This window comes from Siphateles boraxobius, unplaced genomic scaffold, assembly GCF_051911475.1.
Source record: "Siphateles boraxobius isolate OS27281-9 unplaced genomic scaffold, OSU_SipBor_1 3, whole genome shotgun sequence".
Lineage (NCBI taxonomy): Eukaryota > Metazoa > Chordata > Actinopteri > Cypriniformes > Leuciscidae > Siphateles > Siphateles boraxobius.
Window position 1 is genome coordinate 16,078,622 of NW_027508919.1, and position 20,057 is coordinate 16,098,678.

General features: G+C 39.3%; 1 protein-coding gene across 2 annotated transcripts in view; it reads left to right on the plus strand.

Annotated features, from left to right (window-relative positions):
• The first annotated feature begins 7,164 nt into the window (after window positions 1-7,164).
• pdgfc (platelet derived growth factor c) overlaps window positions 7,165-20,057 on the plus strand; it is a 70,420-nt gene continuing 57,527 nt past the window's right edge. The window contains exons 1-2 of one of the 2 annotated variants that reach the window (XM_077248026.1): window positions 7,165-7,743; window positions 7,847-7,913. In XM_077248026.1, coding sequence (XP_077104141.1) covers window positions 7,741-7,743; window positions 7,847-7,913 — 70 coding nt within the window. In that variant the 5' untranslated portion in view covers window positions 7,165-7,740. Of the gene's footprint in view, window positions 7,914-20,057 lie in introns of both variants that reach the window. The other variant, XM_077248025.1, reaches the window with a different exon arrangement.

Here is a 20,057-nt window from a genome sequence, read left to right on the forward strand (position 1 = left end):
TCATAATGCGTGCACAAAAACTAAATTACTGATTAATACCGGTTGAATTAAAACCCCAATAATAAATGACCAAGAACAAAGGGAGGCTTGTTTTCAGAAAACGTTCAATGCTTGGCCAAGAGCCACCTAGCTGATGGACAATGCTGCACTGGTCCAAAAATATGTCAGTACATTCTAGCAAATCGAATGTGGTATTATATCTGGCATGCAGACTCCACTTCACTATCAGTCTCCACAGAGCCCTGTGCTGACACATTCCATGTTTAAAATGAAAATAAAAGCAGTCATAAGGTGAAGGTACCACTTGGATTTCTCAAAGACTTCTTTTTGCCATATGATGTTGTGTTGATGTTGTGACAAGCATTCCAGGGGTCTGAAGGAATATCAGGAAGACCCGAATGGAGAATAACTGGGACTCTGGATTAGTCATCACATATAGTCACTAGACAGAGTGAGAAATTACATCGGAAAGGGACTGTCATGTTTCCAGGCAGACAGGAATTCGTATGGTAAAATACGTGTATGCTTCCTAATGCTTCACCTATTGAAATGTGACTTTAGAAAGAAATAGTGTTGAAAGACAATTGACAGAAATGACAGGAAGTTTATTAATAAATCTGTATATCACAGATCTGTCTCACTTTCCCCTGACAACGTCTATTTCAAGGATTTACACTGTTTCTCTTGCCAAAAAAGCTGTGCTAGCAGCATGACTCATCCTATAGACTCCCGTCTCACTCGTTCACTTTACAACATTTTTATCTGATAAAATCTATCAAGTTTATCTGTCTAGTGAAGTATGGAGTGTGATAATTCCTGAGGTCATAATTGCAGCTTAACAAGAGATTGTTTTAACTACTTTCTCTTTTTATGTCTCTTGGAACAGACCCAAATGAATCAAAGTGAGCAGGCCATTACCCTTTTTCTCACATTGGAACAGAACCAAATCACAGACTAGAAGCAATTTACAAGGAGAGAATTTACTCACCTGACAAATTGCATGGAACTTTAACAGCTACAAATGTTCAGTGCAGTGCAAATAGATCAGATGTTACATACAACAGGATTTAAAAAAAGAAAAAAAATTCTTTATGGTTTTACAATGACGACCATGTCTGCAAGCCAAAATACCTTAAACGTGACAAATAGCCTAGTGATTTTAAATCTTTAATTTAAATAAAACTTAAACGAAAATTAGAAATGTTGACTTAGCAACTAACTGAAATAAAAAGTGCTAAAATTACTACAACTAAAATTTAAATAAAAAAAAAATTATAGCTAAATAGAAATAGTTTTATAATGAAAATGACAAAAAATATTATAATATTTATAAAAATGCAAACTAAAATTAAAACCAAAATGAAAAAAAGATAATTCAAAACATTAAAAATACTATAATAGTATTAAATAAATAATACTAAAATAAGTATTGACAGAATTTGATAGAAAATCATCAGACTGTTATTGTCATGACCCTTACTGCATGCATATCCTGTTCTTGGCAATCTGACGTGTCACATCCTGCATTATGGATACTGCACTGGACTGAAGGTGACAAGATTTATTTAGTTTCGTTTCCTCTATGACCTCATTGCAAACAAACAAAGATTATGTTTTTGCTAATGCTACTGCCGGATGCTAACACTGTGTTTGCTGGCAAGACACGTATTGGCCACAGTGACCTCTTCATCCAATACAAAAATATCAGCCTTGTTTATAATTTCACTGTTTATCTATCAATATCAAAGTGACTCACAGGACCACCATGGAAGCATAAAACACTGTAGTGTCTTGAACAAGGCAAAATAGCAATCTACTGAAACCCCTCCCCCATATACAGACCGAGGGAGAGATTCTTTCTGGCAGAGGTGCTGACATCTGCTGTAGGTTTTGGGATGGAATATGATACTCTCTCATAGTCTGCACATGACCTCCAGTCTGGCAGCACCACATACTGCACCTTTCCATTTTCTGTTGCTGAGGGATCCATAAGCAATATTTCCTGAATATCTAGAGGTAAATACTTCTAAAAAAAAATAAAAAAAAGATTGTTATACTGTACCATTTTACTGTACCTGTACCTGTGCTGTGTATATACCGCAGAAACACACACCACTCACACTCTCACACACTCTAACACACTCTCTCTCACACACACTCTCACACACACTCTCACACACACTCTCACACACACTCTCTCTCACACACATTCTCTCTCACACACATTCTCTCTCACACACACTCTCACACACACTCTCACACACACTCTCACACACACTCTCTCACACACTCTCTCACACACTCTCTCTCACACACTCTCTCTCACACACACACACACACACACACACACACACACACACACACACACACACACACACACACACACACACACACACACACACACACACTTTTCAATTAGTTGTCATTTGTCACATGCTCCTTTGTTCAGTTTCCCACCACTAGTCTCCCTGGTTACCATCATTAGTTCATCTGTATCACCTGTGTCCTATTAATTACCATCATCTGTGTTTGCTATTTAGTTCCTCCTGTTCACACTGTCTTTGGCTGATCTCTGTTATGTATGGTTGTTTATCCTGCCTGTCTACCCACGTGAAAAACTTCTACCCACGTGAATCTAAAATAGATGTATATTGAACTTAATCTGTTTGTCTTCGTCTTCCTATCTAAGCCAATCGTGACAGAAGATCAGACTGCCCAATATGGACGATAGGTCAAGAATGATCGTCCTGGCTCAGGAGAGCCCTAAATTTTTTTTCTATAGTGAAGGACTTTGTGTCTTGCCGCCACCAGCACCCAGGATGACGAGACCCTAAGGACCCTGTTCTGGATCGGGACAACGTTCCACCACCATATCGACCTCCCAGACACAACAGGATTGGATTGGAAAGAGACCGTCATAAGGTGTCTGGAGAGCGTCATGCCCCGATTCAGAACACAACCAGACCCAGAGCCCATTTCACCCTTGACCACAGGGTACACGTGTGTGTGTGTGTCCTGCAAACAGAGAGCTGCCACCTGCCGTGACACATCAGCCAGAGCCCGAGAAGAGGACAGTGACCCTCGCCCTGGAAGTGGAGCCTCATGGCAAGTCTGAGCAGGGGTGTGAGCCAAAGACAACAGTGGACAAGGGAGTCATGAATAAGGAGAATGAGGACTGGCTGATTAACTTCAGTGAAGAATTAACAACTTCCACCCGGTATTTTCTTCATCACGGTTCCTGAGCATAGACTGTACTTGACTCTCCGTCATTCCGTCAAGATCCTCACCACCTCCATCACCCCAGAACTCATTTAGTTCTCCTGCCCAGCCACTGCCGGATGTCAACAGCACTGCGTCGTCTATGTGGAAGGTTCTGTTACCACCAGCAGCATCACTGTGAAAGGATCCTACGTCTCCACCTCCCGCCTTCGACCTCTTCGCTCCATCTCGGCCTGTCGGCTCCGTCTTGGTCAGTCGTCACACCACTTCCGTCACGGACTTGCGGTCTGTCCGCTGCACTGTCCCTCCACCCCTACAACTACAGCGGGTTCCTCCTTCCCCTCGGTGTCACCTCTGTCCTCCATCACACCGGCTCCACCTCAGCCCTCGGGTACTCTGGCTTCGCCTTCGACAGGCGTCGGTGCGACATCGCCAAGATCTCCAGAGCCAGTGAAACCGTTAGAGTCCATCGGCTCTCCGTCTGCACCTGGGGATCCGTCGACCATGCCTCGGTCGTAATGACGTCGGTCCTTCCCCAACTGTCGCCACCCTCAACACCACCTGGACTCCTGCCTCCCTCATCTCTGCCATAGGCTGTCGGCAATGGGGAGCTCTGGGTCTGTGAAATCGGCCAAGCACCATCGTTACCGCCAGGGGATCGTCGGCCCATCATCACCATCCCTGTGTCTTAACATCCGGTATTCACACCTGTATCCAGTCGTGCTGTCATCACCATCCCTTCGCCTCATCCTGAGGATCGAGTAATTGCATTCAACGGCTCAGTGCAGTTTACCCCAGCGGAAAATATGTATTTACACAATAGTAAGAGCTGAACTGTTGCTTTTATCCAATTTCCACCATCATGGAAAAAGTGCGCCGGTCTTGGGCCTGAAACCCCCGGGCTGAAAAATTGCCCCACTCCGGCCCTGGCCGAGCCTTGTGGCAGGGGGTGTTCTGTCACCACTGTGTTCATGGACTTTCAAGTTAGTTGTCATTTTGTCACATGTTCCTTTGTACAGTTTCCCGCCACTAGTCTCCCTGGTTACCATCATTAGTTCATCTGTATCACCTGTGTCCTATTAATTACCATAATCTGTGTATGCTATTTAGTTCCTCCTGTTTACTCTGTCTTTGTCCGATCTCCGTTATGTATGGTGGTTTATCCTGCCTGTCTGCCCGCTTTGAGAACTTGCATTTACATAGGTGTATATATTGAGCTTAATCTGTTTGTCTTCATCTCCCTATGTAAGCCAACTGTGACTCATATGTGTATATATCGTTACGTCCAAAGACGTATTGTTTTTTGTATTCCCCGTTTCACTCTTTACCATTAAACGGGAAGTAATGGCTACCACCTGACTCCAATGATTGGTAACCTGATGTGATTGGAGGAGAGGAAGCTGTGGGAATTTAAGCCGCATGATTCCATAGACCTAGGTGTGTGTGGAGGCCGCATCGTGTGGTACCATATCTCAACCCTGAAGTTCTGTTGAATGTTCTTTCTAATTATATTTGGTTGATTCTTTTCAGTGTTATCGTGTTAACTCTTGTCGTAATTGGTGCCTACGACAAGACTTTCTAGTTATGTTGCAAGTTATTTACTAATAGTCATCTGTGTGAAGTATTCTTTATGTTAATTCTTTGGGAAAAGGATTGGTAGAGAGGTGGGTGCTTTTCTTTATTGTATCTTGTTTCCTCCTGTTTAAATTAGTTAGGGAGTTACAGTATTCATTGTTCTTTTCTTGTGTAGCCTAGTTGATTTTCTCTGTAATAGTTAGAGGGTTTGTTATTTTTCCATTACCCCCTTTTGAAGCCTTGAAATCCTCCCACACCCATAAGAATAAAACCTCTTGGTTCCTCTTGAGTTTGTCTTGGGTTATTCTTGTTAAAGTATTGGGAGCTGAACCTCGCTGCCTCCACACATCACACCTTTTTTGTTCCTTTATTTTATTCTGTTACACGTTCCTTCAAACCCTAGACTAAATAGGAATGTAACAATATACACAAACACACAACCACAGAGACATATAGAAATATAATATACACATTTTATATAAATACAAACTTTTATGTTAGATGTGATTAATCGATTTGACAGCAATAATATATACCATATGTATCACCACTATATATGTCACACAATGCAAATATATAACAATAAAATAACAAACTTAGAAATCTGATCATGTTAGCTAGATTGAAATCTTTAGCTTCCACTACTGGTCTCAGATTTCCCCCAGATTTACTGAAAGTGAATTGCTTTGCCATTGCATCATTTGTCTGGGAGAATCATTTCAATGTGTGCCCTTCTGTGATTGTTTAGTCTGCCATAGAAATCTACACCTTAACAGGCATGTAAGGAACACGTTGACAACAGGGAGATGAGATTAACCACATGAAAAGACCTTCATGGGTTGATGCCTTGAGTAGGGAGGAACTTACACAGGAGAAGTGCACTGTCTGCAGCTTTGATTTGACAAATTAAGAGGTATTTAGCGTTTCCCTTAAGATGCTTTAGGCATTGTTCTGACTTCACAATGATGAAATGCCAAACAAAATGATGAAAAGATTTAGACATGAGGACAGACACAGGCCACAACTTGTGATAATAATAGTGTTAGGCCTTGTTCCAAATGGTCACACCCGTTCAGAAAGCCTTTCCATAAACATGTGAAGCAGTCATGAACTAATGATTAATGCACCTTTAAGACCATTTGCAGGGCAACCTTAAATCAGCCAACCGATAGTACAAATGAGTAAAGATTACAAGTCAATTGTAAAAAAACAAATCATGTATTTCTCATGTTTTAGTATCTGCATCCAAATTCCCAATTCCTGTACTTCCAGAGTATGTACTGAATGTGATGACAAACTTACTTCCCATCCCATTGATGGAGTATGTGTAGGCTATGCAGGTGTGTTGTATAAATACACCCATGTTGTCAGTGTCCTTTGACCCCTAGGTTCTTTAACCTATGATGTACTACAACAATTGTGAAAATTATTTACTCCAGTGCTTTTAAACAAGTATAATTTAACCACTATTAAGAACAATTGTTTGTGATCTTTAACACAGATCTCCCCAGTTCAGCATCAACTTTTATTATTTATTTATTTGTTAAATCTGACAGCTCCAGCGGTCTCTCAGGTATTTTCAGAAAATAAACATATTCGTATACATGGGGTCATGTTTTCCACAATATCTGTTATTCAGTAATGCCAACTCAGCTGTGTAACTTATGTCTTTAACACTGTATATTCTGTCTTATCCTAACACGTTTAATTTATGCTCTGATTGCTTTATTTGTAAATCGGTAATCTATGCAAATTTTGTATTTTCTTATGTTCAGTCTATAGATAACACATTTACTTCCTCTGGTGCCATTGTGTTTGCAACATTGTGTTTGGTGTCTACTAATTTAAATATATAAATACATAAAACTGTAAAAAAAAAAAGTTGCTGCCTTAAATTTTTAAGTACAATCAACTTGGAAGTTTAAGTCATTTCAACATTAAAATGACTTGTATAACTTATTTTAATAAGTTAAACTAACTTATTTTGATGAGTTAAAGCAATGTAAAAACACATGTTGTCATAACTTATTGATCATATACTAACTTTTTTCAGTATACTTATACCAATAATTCGTCAAGCCTTCCTTTTATTTATTTATCTTCTGGACAGTTACACCACATATAGCAAATACATAATTTTGATGTACAAAATGTAGGCTATACAAAATAATTTAAATTAAGAAAATATGTTCATCAGAAGTGTTTTTAAATGTATATAATGTATTTTTGAACAGTTAATCGATCAACAGACATCATCGACCCATAAACATATGATCTCTCTCTCTCTCTCTCTCTCTCTCTCTCTCTCTCTCTCTCTCTCACACACACACACACACACACACACATATACTTGTGTGGCGGTGGATATGTGAGAAATATAGTATTTCACTCTAAATCGACTGCAGCAGCAGCAACAGCAGCAGCAGCTTGTGAATGGTCCCCGCCTCTCCGGGGAGTTTCCTCTACGGGGAGCTTTTACTTTATGTGCAGCACCTGTTGTGTCGCCAGTCGGCCGTCTGCGCTCGCCAAACACTCGGAGCCACCTCAAGACATTCATTTCCTTCAGAAAGTTGGACGCGCAACGCTACAAGTGGCGTTTTACCCAGAGTCGGTCGCGTTACTCGAATGGACTGTAGTCTTTGCAAGGCAAGGTCGAACACTTTGCAAACAGGCAAAAGTCTGTTTCGCGTCTAAGCAGATCTTAAATTACAGCCGTGCACGTTTCCAGCTGTCCTCTTGAACGCTCGTGTTTAGGCGAACAGGTGTGCGCTCACTAAGTTAACAGCAATTAATGCTCTTTGCTCAGATGCCTCTCGGGAAACTTTCCACAAGGAAGTTTTCGCGGTAGAAACTCTGCCCGATCAGGATTATGTGGACTTTACTTTACGCGTGCCTCTTACAGATGTGTCCAAAGTTGGATACTCGTCTCACGAACAATATTTCTGCATGGTGATTGAAACAACACATACTAAGTGCCTATAAGCACCGACAGCCACCATTAATCCAAATGATTCCAATGCTTCTCTTGATTCTTATATCGTCTCTTCATCAGCATGAGTCGGTGGCGGAATCGAGTCACATCAGTAAGATTCACCACGCCAGCACTAAAGAGCAAAATGGTAAGTTCAGAAAGTCATCTCATGATCTTTTTCTCTTGTGAGACTTTTGATAATGCTTTACAACTAAACGGATTGAGTTTACCTTTTCAATGAATGGCCATGGCAAGCCTTTTTAACATTTATTCCTTAAAACTAACTAATCCTTTTCGTTTTACTGAAAAAATATAGCTAAGACAAATTTTATTCAGATTAATCATATTAATCACTGAGGTAGTACTTGTTAAAAAAAATCTAGTGACAATTAGAATACATACTAGTGATAATATATTCAACCCACAGAGAAAAATTCATTTGTTAAAAAAATAGAGACTATTAGCAAATTAACAAATGCTGATGTCTGATGAATAATTACTACCAGCCAAGCGACTACTTAAATGAGTACTTGTCACTTATGGAATAAGTAACAGTAGTAGTATCCAATAAATAGTTTGTGATATTAAAAAAATATACTAGTCACTATTCGATTACCTATGTAACAGAATAGTAGCAAAAATGGATTAAAGGTAGTTTAATTGATTACGTTAAAGCAGCTTGCCACGGGATTTCCACAATGTATGGGGTTCACACAGCATTATGCTTAGTAGGAAGTTGAAGATACCTTTGGCTTTCATGTGCATGAAACGCACATCTGTATGTGAGTTTAAGAGGAAAGAAATGTCTGGGTAACTGAGTCCCCAGGGAAGGGTTTTCTCTAATCGCAGAAAGACTCCATTCATGCAGCGTGGGGTGCCCCGGGGCCATGTAATTTGCTTTCCTCTTAATCCCACCAAAACTCACAGGTGAACGAATAAAAATCAGAAATGATAAAAAAATAAAATAAAGCAAAAGTTTCCATTTAACTTTGCTCTGAAACTATGAGCTCAGTGTTGTAAATCAGGCGTTGGTGGGGACAGGCAAACTGTCGCTCATTGCGCTCCATTAACAAAATGTAAACTACTACTTGTGTTGACTTAGGCGAGGGAGCGCCCCTTACTGTGTCAGGGGTGAAGCAGAGTGGAAACATCTTGCAGTCAAACGGCTTCTCTGGGCCCAGTATCAGAGCTTTCATTGTGTTATCATTCTTTTTCTAAACTGTGGAACATGCAGAACATGTCTACTGGGAAGCCATGTTTATAAGGAAAATACACTTCTTTTTTTTTGAAAGTCTATGAAAGTATGAAAACCTTCTCAAAAGACCGTAAAATCATAACATCTTTGTCTATTAAAAAGGAAAGCTTAAATGAATTGGAACCTCTGATGCAGTACGTAATGAATCTAGTCCCCTCAGGTCAGAGTTGTGTGCCAGGGAAGACCCTTGTGATTGCCATTTGATAGGGGTCTTTGGCTGTAACGCCAACTATATTCCCAAGTGACTTAAGAATGGAGGTGAATTGGTAGTGTGCTCTGCCAAGGGTTTCTGAACAGGGAGTCTTGTTCTCTAGCTCTCTTTAATTGTTAAAACAGTAGATGCTCTGTGGCAGCCATTTCTGGTTGGTGTTGATTGAGGCAGTTCTTCACCACTAATCTGAGGCTCGTTTTATTTTGCAGCTGCAGTGTGAGGTTAAGGTCAGGTTAAAAAGCGACTTGACCGACTTTTTCAGGTTAACCTTAATAGAGAGTTTGCCAGCCCACAGATCACTGAGCTGTTCAACCGTCTCAAGGCTTTTCTGAACACTTTTAAGTTATTTTGGTTAAATGGTTTTCATATAAATTGATGCGAGTAGGATGTAGTTGAGGAAGGAGGGTGAAAGATATTTGCAGTGCTCTGTCCACACAAATGACTCAAATGGCACTACCTGCATTGACCTGACCTTCAAAAGCTGATTCATGAAATTATAACTGACCGTTGCTGAAGGTTAGTCCATTTACGGTAGAGGCATGTCCATGGTGTTGCAATAAGGGCTGTCAATTTATCAAATTGCAAGTTAATCTATTATATCGATGTTTTCAATAAGCCATATTCAAACTCAATATTTTGGTAAATCAAATGATAAAAAGTGGCTTTAGAAATCAGTATAGGTAGGTAGTTCAGTTAGAAATAATCCACAACAATCCATTTTATTATCAAATTTGGTAAGTACTTAAAGTCCCCGTGAAGCGGAAGTCGCAACTGACTTCAGTGTGTGAAGCGGAAGTTGCAACTGACTTCAGTGTGTGACATTATTTCTTAGTGAAACGGAGTATTGAGTAGTGGGCAGGGTTTTATTCTACTGCACCTCCTCTCCATCCCTTGCTCATAGCAGACTGACGGTTGGAGGGGAGTGGTTAAAGTTAACCCTGGGTATTAAGACTTGTATGGCTTAATATAATGTAAATTATGTCTCTTACTGAAATATGTACTAGAAAACCTATGAAAGTTTTACGTTATTTAAAAAATCCACATCGTTTTATACATATTTTGGACAATGTGGGGCACCATTATATTAGGTGTGCGTGCATTCTGCGTCGATGTCAAATGGTTGTTCTCGCTGAGCTACTGGTGCTATTTGTTGCGCCCTCTTTTGGCCATGAATGATCAGCGACTAGTCGACATCAAGCTTACAGCATCATGGCAGTCTATTCAACCCCAACCACCAACACAATTTTTTTTTCCTGCGTATTTAAGTTAATTAATTCATTATTTTTAATTGTTTACCACAAGACTAGTAATGTGCGCTAACAAAATATAGGGTACATTTTTATTTCATAATAACTTTAAGGGTCTTTCATAATAACTTTGCACACAGGGTGCATTCTATCATTATCTGCACTTTTTTATTTTATATTTTTAATTTTATTTTGTTTTTGCCTTTTGCATTAACTTGCTTTTTTTAGCTTCTTGCTCTGCTTTTTGATATTTTTGATTTTATTTTGTTTTCATTGACTTTGTTTTAAGCATCATGTCCCATGATTTAATAAGTTCTTAAGTTAAAAAAAAACACATTGCATAAAGCTCTTTCAATATGAACAGCTCATTACTCATTCTATGCTGTCTACTCTTAGTAAATGTGATTTGTCAGGTCAGAGGACATAATGTACATTTTAATGATTTGCTGCACTAATTTAACATGTTAAATTGACAGTCATACAAGGACTATAGCGCTTCGAATCTGAGAACAGAACATGAATGACTGTTTACTTTGCTTAAAATCCCCATTTATTTTCATATTCCAGCATCTGAATGAGCAAGATCTCTGCCATCTAAATTTATTTTAGACTTCAGTGTGAAATTATTAACGTATAACAGAGGTACCGTATTGCATGTTATTGATATCTAATTTTATTATGTGAGTGTTATCAGAAGACATCTAGATGACATTCAAGCAAAGAATTAGAAAGAATCCTGAAATGGTGAGTAGTTGCTTATTAACCCTTGTTGCAACAGAGTCCTACCCTACTAATGACAGAACTACAAATAATTGCACCATTGTCCGTTAGCAGTTCACATCTTTAGCTGTGTCCATAAGTCAGGTCTATATCAATTGTGTGGGTTCAGAAAGCAGGTGCAGTTTTCTAATGGTGCTAGATTATCCACCATTAATCTGCTGTAACCCCTGTGACGTCCCAGGCAGAGACGTGTGAGAGTCAGGCTCAGTAACAACTGAATGCCTCTCAAGGCGCTGCATTACTGGATTACTTGGTTAGGAATGGGGTTAATGTGGTCCAACAGCTAACTGGGAAATCCAGCCTGCCTCACGTATCTGACAGTTAAGTGGTGGGTGTGTAATGATTAAAGCAAAATTGCTTGAATGCTCAAAAGCAACACTTCACTGTGCAGTTTAGAGTTTAAATCTAGTGCTACACCAACAGAGTTGTTTTAGTTATTTTAGTATTGAGAGATACTATTACCTGTTATTAATATTTAAATTTTAGTATTGAGAGATACTATTACCTGTTATTAATATTTAAATTTGAGTAATTTTCAGTAATTTTGTTCTTTGTTTTTGTCGTTATTACTATTTTAATATGTCCATATAGTTTATTATAGTTTAGATTTTTGTTTGAGTGCATACAAGTAAACTGAAAATGAAAAAGAAATTTGGTTGAATTTTTTTTTACATTTTTATTTAAACCAAACCAAAAGACATATTTTGAAAAATGTCTCTGTTTTGTTTTTTGGGCATTATAGTGGTGTAACGGTACATGTATTCGTCCCGAACTTTCAGTTTCGGTGCATACAGTCAGACGACAAATACAGTCAGTTACAGGTGATCCACTGTCCAATCCAGAAGGGTGCGCGTGTGGCAATGCAACCTGGTTAGCTAACCGCCACCATAACAGGAAAAAGCGCAGAAGAACAGCGCATGTGCGAATCACTTGACCGCTTGAAGTCTACTAGATGCATAGAATGCATCTTTCTGCTCTTATGGACAAAGGAGTATACGTTGAAAGGCTGTGCACGAAAATTAAGGATAGGAGGGTTGGGCTTAAGCTTTGAATGTTTAAATATAGTTTAAGTGGAGCAATTTGAAACACTTCCTGATTCAAAATTTTTATTTGTATTTATTCTATTTATTTTTGTATTTATTTTATTAGATATTACATTACACTTTTATTACATGATGCTTTTCAGTTTTGTTCTTTATAAGCCCTGCTAAAAATATGACCTATGCAAGAGTGCATTCTGTTTACTACTAAGTTTATCATGCACTAAAAGAGCCTGTACTGAACCAACTACCTCAGGAGGGACTAAATGCCGCCAGGTGGAAACAAACTGTAAAGTACACTACTGTCTGTTCAAAATAAATAAGAAACCTAGCATTGTAGTTTTGTTGCTTTTTCTGGTAACACTTTAGTTTAGGGTCCAATTCTCACTATTAACTATTTGCTTATTAGCATGCATATTATATTGGCTGTTTATTAGTCCTTATAAATCACGTTAATGCACATGTTATTTATTCTGGATGACCTTATTCTACATCCCTTAATCCTAACTATTGATAATCAGTAATAAGGAGTTTGAGGCAAAAGTCATAGTTAGTTAGTTAATAGTGAGAATTGGACCCTAAACTAAAGTGACCATTTTTCCTATTGTGCCAAACTCTTATTGAACCATGACCCCAAAACCGAGGTACGTACTGAACTGTGACATCTGTGTACTGTTACACCCCTAGTATAATGAATATTGTTTTGAACTCCATTGATTTGAATTCAATTTATTCTGTTGGATTTGTGGAGACATCAATGAAATTCAAGCTACATACTTAATCCATTCCTTAAAGGTGTAATATATTGTTGGTATTCCCTTTGTTATAAAGGCTTCAGTAGGAAGTGGTTCCCAGAACTCAGAAATTTTGTGGCAGCTGGCAGTGTTCTTGCTTGGCAAACCTCTACATTACTAGCTTGTTGTGTTAAGTAGTTTCCATGGCATTTCAAGTTCATAGTGTGATTTGAATTGTGCTGAACTGTTGGTAGCGACTGGCAAACTTAAAAAAAAGGATTTTCAATACCCAGTAGTCCAATGAAAAAGAGAACTAGCTTTCTGGTAAAGCAACACACACACACACACACACACACACACACACACACACACACACACACACACACACACACACACAAAAAGAAAAACTGAGACAAATGACTCCCTGTTAAAGTAAAAGTTTACCCCAGTCCTTTTTCACCAAGCCCTTCTGGCTGTAATACTGTAGGTATTGAAGTTTGCTGTCAATCGACACGCTGTACCCTGCCAATGCTAGAGTTTCAAAAGCTCAATGGGGACTGTGCTTTTTCATTGAAACCTTTCAGAGTTAACATGGAAAAAAAGCTCTGGGAAGCTGAAGACATTATTTATGTAATACTGAGCAGTTTGTTTAAAGGTAAGTCTCTAATGTAACCTGTCTAAAATAGAAGATTGCATGGTTGGGATGTCCATGTATGCATTCGGCACACTTTAAAGGCAATACGACAGATTTGGTAGGAAAGCAAGTCAACGCCTGTCTGATGTTTGTCATGGTGAACAGTGAGTGTACATTCCTAACCCAAACAGAGCTCCAATTTAGAGGGATCAGCAGCAGGGCAATGGAGTTCCTCTGTGGAACTGGGTCATGGAACCCATGACGAACGAACCCATTTCGTTTTTCAAACAATCTGTATCAGACAAAGCTATAGTGACAAATGGTAAAAACACTGTTACTCACACCTGTGTGTTGGCGACATTACTGTAGGATCCAATGTAGTTGGCACTACATCTTTTGTTTTCAGTCTCTCTAAAAAGTCTGTGTCGAACTTAAAGCCTGACGTGATTAACTTAAGCCTTGTTAAAATAAAGTTCATCCATGCTTTCTTAATGTTATAGGCTCAGAAGGATGGCAATGCAACGACTGTAGCTGCATCCCAAATGATGCATTCTACTCACAGACTGTAAAAAAAATATGGACGTAGTGTCCATGACGTCACCTGTAGGTTCCTGAAGAGCGTTTTTGAAGCCTAAAGTGGGCGGAGTGGGCCGTCGCCATCTTGGCAGCGCGTCACTCCCGAGAAAACGAAAATGGGCAAAAAGGTGGGTTTTGGGTGGATTTGAGGTGCCTGGATGCTGAAACTACGCCCGCCTAGCTCGACGTGATCGAATTTGCTCAGGCTAAGGAGCTAATGTGCTACCGGCCTCGCACTAAAGTGACAGCTGACTTTAACTATTGGCTTTAGGCCTACTTCAAGTTCATGTTTTTGTCCTTCGAAATACTATAATAATTAAAAGACATTGTGTATTGTGATGCATTATTATTTTGCTAGATAAAAATGTATTATCCTGCAGTAACTTCCAATATTTGCTTTGAGCGTGTGTTACAGTGATCCATGCGCATACATAGCCGCGTTTCCACTGTCGGGCAAGGGCCGGGCCAGGGCTAACAGCAAGCCAAACCGAGCCAGTGGCCTCAGGCCTTAAGCACCGGGCTTGCGTTTACACTGCCGGGCCAGTAGCCCCGCAACGCTGCCCTTAACCCCGCCCCTAACAAGCCTTTCTGGATCAAACGTCATATAACCCATCCCATTTCAGCGAGTATTATGAATTTATTTATATTTTAAGTTAGGAAGATAGCATGTATAATAACTCACCGGCCGTGAATGCAATAGTGTCCCGACTTGTCTCGCGAGTCGCCAATAACTCCACTTTGTCCATTGTGCGTTTTAATCGCCTTGTACAATGCTGCGCCCGCAACTTTTTTTGTATTCTCCCGAACTTGAAGCGTTGCTCGCTGAATGCTTAGCTTACAAAATTCAGTAACGATGTATTTTATAACGTCCTCGTTTCTTCACACGCCATCAAACTGACGTTGTACCCTTTCTTCTGGCCAAATGCTCAGAAGAGCTTTGGTATCTTAGACATACCAGTACAGGCGATTCTCCATTTCGAGCAGCAATTATTTTGCGCGATATAAACAAGTGAAATGTGCATCTTGTCGGCTTTGCCGCAGAAAATAACTTTCCCTAACACCGATAAACTCCGCCTTTTACCTTGCCCACGCCTCTAGCCCGAGCTGGCCCGCTTTGGCCCAAGGTATTCGACGGGCCAGAAATCCTGGCCGTTGGCCAGGAGTAAGCCCTGATCAAGCCCCGGAAGTGAAAGTGGAAACGCGACTGGCCCTGGCACTAGCACGACTCTGCCCTGGCCCGGCAGTGGAAACGCGGCTCATGTCAGTCAGCGCGGCATCGCACGTCAAGTTCGTAGAGAGCGTTATTCAGTCCATTTTAAATTCTGATAGATATTACCTAAGAAGTTCAAGTAAATGCACTAGAAATCCACACTCATGTAAGGGACTGAGAGAAACCACTGACACCTGCAGGATTTCAGCTGACGGTACTTTTTATTTAACAATAAAAAGTTAAATAAGCATAGGATAGTCTATCTGTTCCGTAAGATCAACGGTACAGCAGAACGAGTGTGGCCTCAATATCTTAGAAGTTTTTAAATCTGAACTCCAAAAAGCAACGAAATTGTCAGACATCCTTGAGTGCATGTTCACAGAGGAAAACAACTGAAATACAGCACTGGTTGTTCTTTCGATACTTGACAATGACAGAATCCAACGGCGTGGGCGAAGGTATAAGGCGTGTTTTTTTTTTATGAAATAATCCCGAAAAAAGTATACACGGAAGAGATGGCAAGTTCAGCAGCTGGAATCAGCTGAGATGACGTGATGGCTAACAGACAGAGAGCAGACAAACGGCTAGACAGCAGTGCAATCCACCTGTCACTCAAGTGGCCACGCCCTTGATTATGCAGCATTTTAAGGCTTAATATAATTTAAACGGATGAGTTCTAAAAAAATTCACCCCCCTCACAGTTGTCATGAAGGGCAAAATTATCTGTATAGACCAAAACCACTTTAGACACCAAGTTGAAAACATTTTTTTCTGCTGTAAAGTTGGGCATTTTAACATGGGGGAGATACAGATTTGACTGACTTTTGCTCCCAGCCTCAAGCGGCCAGTCGATGAATTGCAGTTCAATTCACTTCCGTGTTGGTTTCAAGAGAGAGACAGGGTGGTTGCCGCCTGACTGTACACCATGTACTTATGCATTATATATTTGGGATATTTTGTCATTCAGTGTTGGAATTTGAGAGCCACTCCACAATGTAATTAAAGCTGCAACAGTTGAGTGCATGAATAGCATAGAATGCATAGAATAGTGCACAAGAATGCGGATTGGGACTCAATTCAGTAGTCCTATCTTTGCTTCTCTTTCGTATTTACTACTACAGTACATGACATGCGTGAATCGGTTGGCGCCTGGTTGGGCTGAAGAGGCAGTGATGTAGAAGGCTTTTTTTTTTTTTTTTTTAGTGGCGGAAGTCTTGTCGCACTATGACGTACTGTGACAATCCAAAACTAGTCATTTTCTGAGCCTAGTTTCAATATAAACTGATATTGGAATAACAAGGAAGTTTAAACTTACAGGATATATTTATTGTACAATGACCTCTTGTATGTCAAAAGATTAGAAGACATTTAGTCCACTGCTTCTACTGTAAAGCAAAAAAACTAAAAATAGGAGTCAGATTTAAAAGACTGTAATTGTGCTACATAGCTGCTTCCTCCTGTCTGCTTACCTCTCATTTTTGATGATTTATGCAGTGATAAGAAATAATGTCTAGGAGTCCTTAATGCTTTCTTGGCCCCAGGCAAGTCTAGTTGTAATGCTAAGCGCAGAGTTGTCTTTTCAAAATCTCAAATTGCATTGACAACAAATACAATACCATATAGTTTTGGCTACAGTCAAATGTGCATAACCACAAAGAGGTTTGCTTCTTCCCCAGATAAAGTTTTATCTTTGAATCACTGTTTTCTTGCAAATGTGTAAGTACACTACCATTCAAAGTTTGGGGTCAGTAATATTTGTCTTTATAACAGAATTAATCAAACCGTAAATACTTTTACATTGATAAAATATTCTTTTTCAGATATTCTATTTTGTTTTACTTTCTATTCATCAAAAAATACAAAAAAATGTATCAAGGATTGCACAAAAATATTAAGCAGCACAACCGTTATCAACATTGATAATAATAAGAAATGTTTTTTTGAGCACCAAATCAGCATATCAAAATGATTTCTGAAGGATCAGGTGACCATGAAGACTGGAGTAATGGATGCTGAAACTTTAGCTTTTGCCATCTCAGAGGAATAATTGTATATTGTATATAAGTTATTTTGGGATGTTTCACAATACTATGATTTTACGGTTTTGATCAAATAAATGCAGCTTTGGTGAGCATAAACTTATTTCAAAAACTTTAAAAAAAATCTTATCAACCCCAAGCTTTTAAAAAGTAGTTTATATGTATGAAAACAATGCTTTAACGAGCCAAGTTCCAGCACTGACCATGACTTTGACTATCTGCACTTGTCTAGACTGGAGGAGCTAAACATTGCAGCCTCCGGTCCAGCTTAACTTGGACCATGAATGCCTGTCGATCACTCCCTGACAACATCACTTTGACTCTTTGCTCCCTTTTTTATTCATCCTACCGGTCACCCCCAGACAGTATGAAGACGGATATATCTGCACTTTTTAATAAACAGAGTCATGCACTCAGACAACACTTATCAGCTGCCACTGACTTAATGCAGAGACTATAGTATAACAAATACCTCCTAATATTGTACAGTATAGTGAAAAGGGATTTGTGTGGAATTCTTAAGTTAAACTTGGTTTAGTCATCCCCTCCAAAAAGTGCCCCAGAGTTTAATAATGTGTGCCGAAACAAGCACATAACCTGTAACTGTTTCTGAGGGCTAGTGCTCTGCCGGAACAGATAATTCTACGCTCTCAGGCGTTAACTGTCTGTGGATATTGGCTGTTTTCAGAGCAAACCGAATTCCAAAGGCCTTAGACATTTGGCAGCAGGTAAATGTGATGACTTGACCTTGGTTCCTATCTCTTCAAGGCATGTCTACATACCTTGGCAGATGTCAGCACTTGCTGTCAGAGAGGTATTTTGGTAGTGCCCCCTCCTTTTTTAGTCTTAACTTATCTTGCTTTGTCTCTACTATCTGTGTGAAAACATGTATGTACATGTATATATTTATATAAATTAAATAAATGTTTTCTTGTCTAGTACCTCACACATTCTCTCTCAGACACTGTGCATTGTCCTTTAGAGGTAGAGTATACCATGATAATCTGGCTGCAGATAAAGTCCTAATTGTTGGTGATTTTAATATACATGTAGATAACGAAAAAAAATACATTGGGATTGGCATTTAAAGACATTCTGAACTCTATTGGAGTTAGACAACGCGTATCAGGACCTAGTCATTGTCGTAATCGTACATTATATATATATATATATATATATATTTATATATATATATATATATAGTTATACAGTTATAACAACGTATATGTGTGTGTGTGTGTATTTATCACACAATTTATCACATAATTGCACACAATTATGGTCGGCAGATCCCAGTGCTGACAATGGTACAGACTTATATCTCCCCTTTATATTCCCATAACAGAGATCCAGCATCTTATATTGCAGTGGTTCCCAAACTTTGGTCCGCGGAAAGGCAAAATAAAATATAAAATAATATTTTTTACCTTCATTTTACCAGGAATCCCCATAAAAAAAATAAAAAGTAAAAAGAATATGTAGGCCTCTATTGATATAAAATTTAAATTAAATTGTCTGGTTATTGTGTGATTACTAAAATAGGCTAGTGGTGCTCGGCCGTGACGTTCAAGTTCAGTGCCGTTAGAACCACAACATGGATCGGTGGATAGCAACAGGTTCTCTGAAGAGGAAAGCGGCAGAGGCAAATATTTTGTCATTATATAAAATATTTGTGTGATTATAATTTCACCAACAGTAATTCTGAATTGCCTCCACCAAACAGGTAAATAGGAAATAAGCAAATCAGAATACTGCACGCCAAAACAGCAGTATGCGCGCAAGCGTGAAACGCTAGTGTTTCTTCTTGGTGCGTATCTTTTACTGGGGTCTCCAACACGTCGCTTGATTGGAGGTAGCTCATCAAGGGGCCGTTCATATATCGTGTCTTTTGCGCTCTCAAGTTCATTATTTCATGTAGGCGCGCGGCAAGTGGGCTCATAATTGAAGTGACGCACTCATTTTTTTTAGGCGCAGCGAGATGAAAACACCAACTTTTCATAATGCCGCAAAGGCACCGCAGTTCATGTGACAAGAACAAACAAATCCGCTTCATCCTTTCCGTAAACATTGAAAGCTCAGTCAATGAAGAATGTAAGAATGCACGTGCACCCAAACACTACGTGTGTTTTTCTCTTCTCCGTAAATAAATCTTGTAGCAGAGCTACAGCAAGCGTTTTTCGGTGGTGGAAATCTATTAGCTACTAAGCACAACTAAGTTTTGGAGAGCGCGCATAGCAATGACAGACGGCACGGGAAAATCGGACTGAATTTTACTATTAGCTAATAATAAAAGTTAAGCTAATGTGCATCGATGTAAATGTCAAGTAATTTATCTTTTTTTGACTCGTTCTTTTTATAAAAATGATTTAAAGGCTGAAATATGTGAGGTTTATCTTTTTATAAAACCTTTTTTTGTTAACTTTATTTGAATTTCATTTTACTATATGTGCCTATAGGGGTGGCAGGGGTTGGCGGCAATGTAAGTATCTGGATATTTGCCGCGGGGCGAGGGCTTCGATTACCTCTCTCTTTTTTGACCATACATGTTTGCATCCCTGAAATGAAC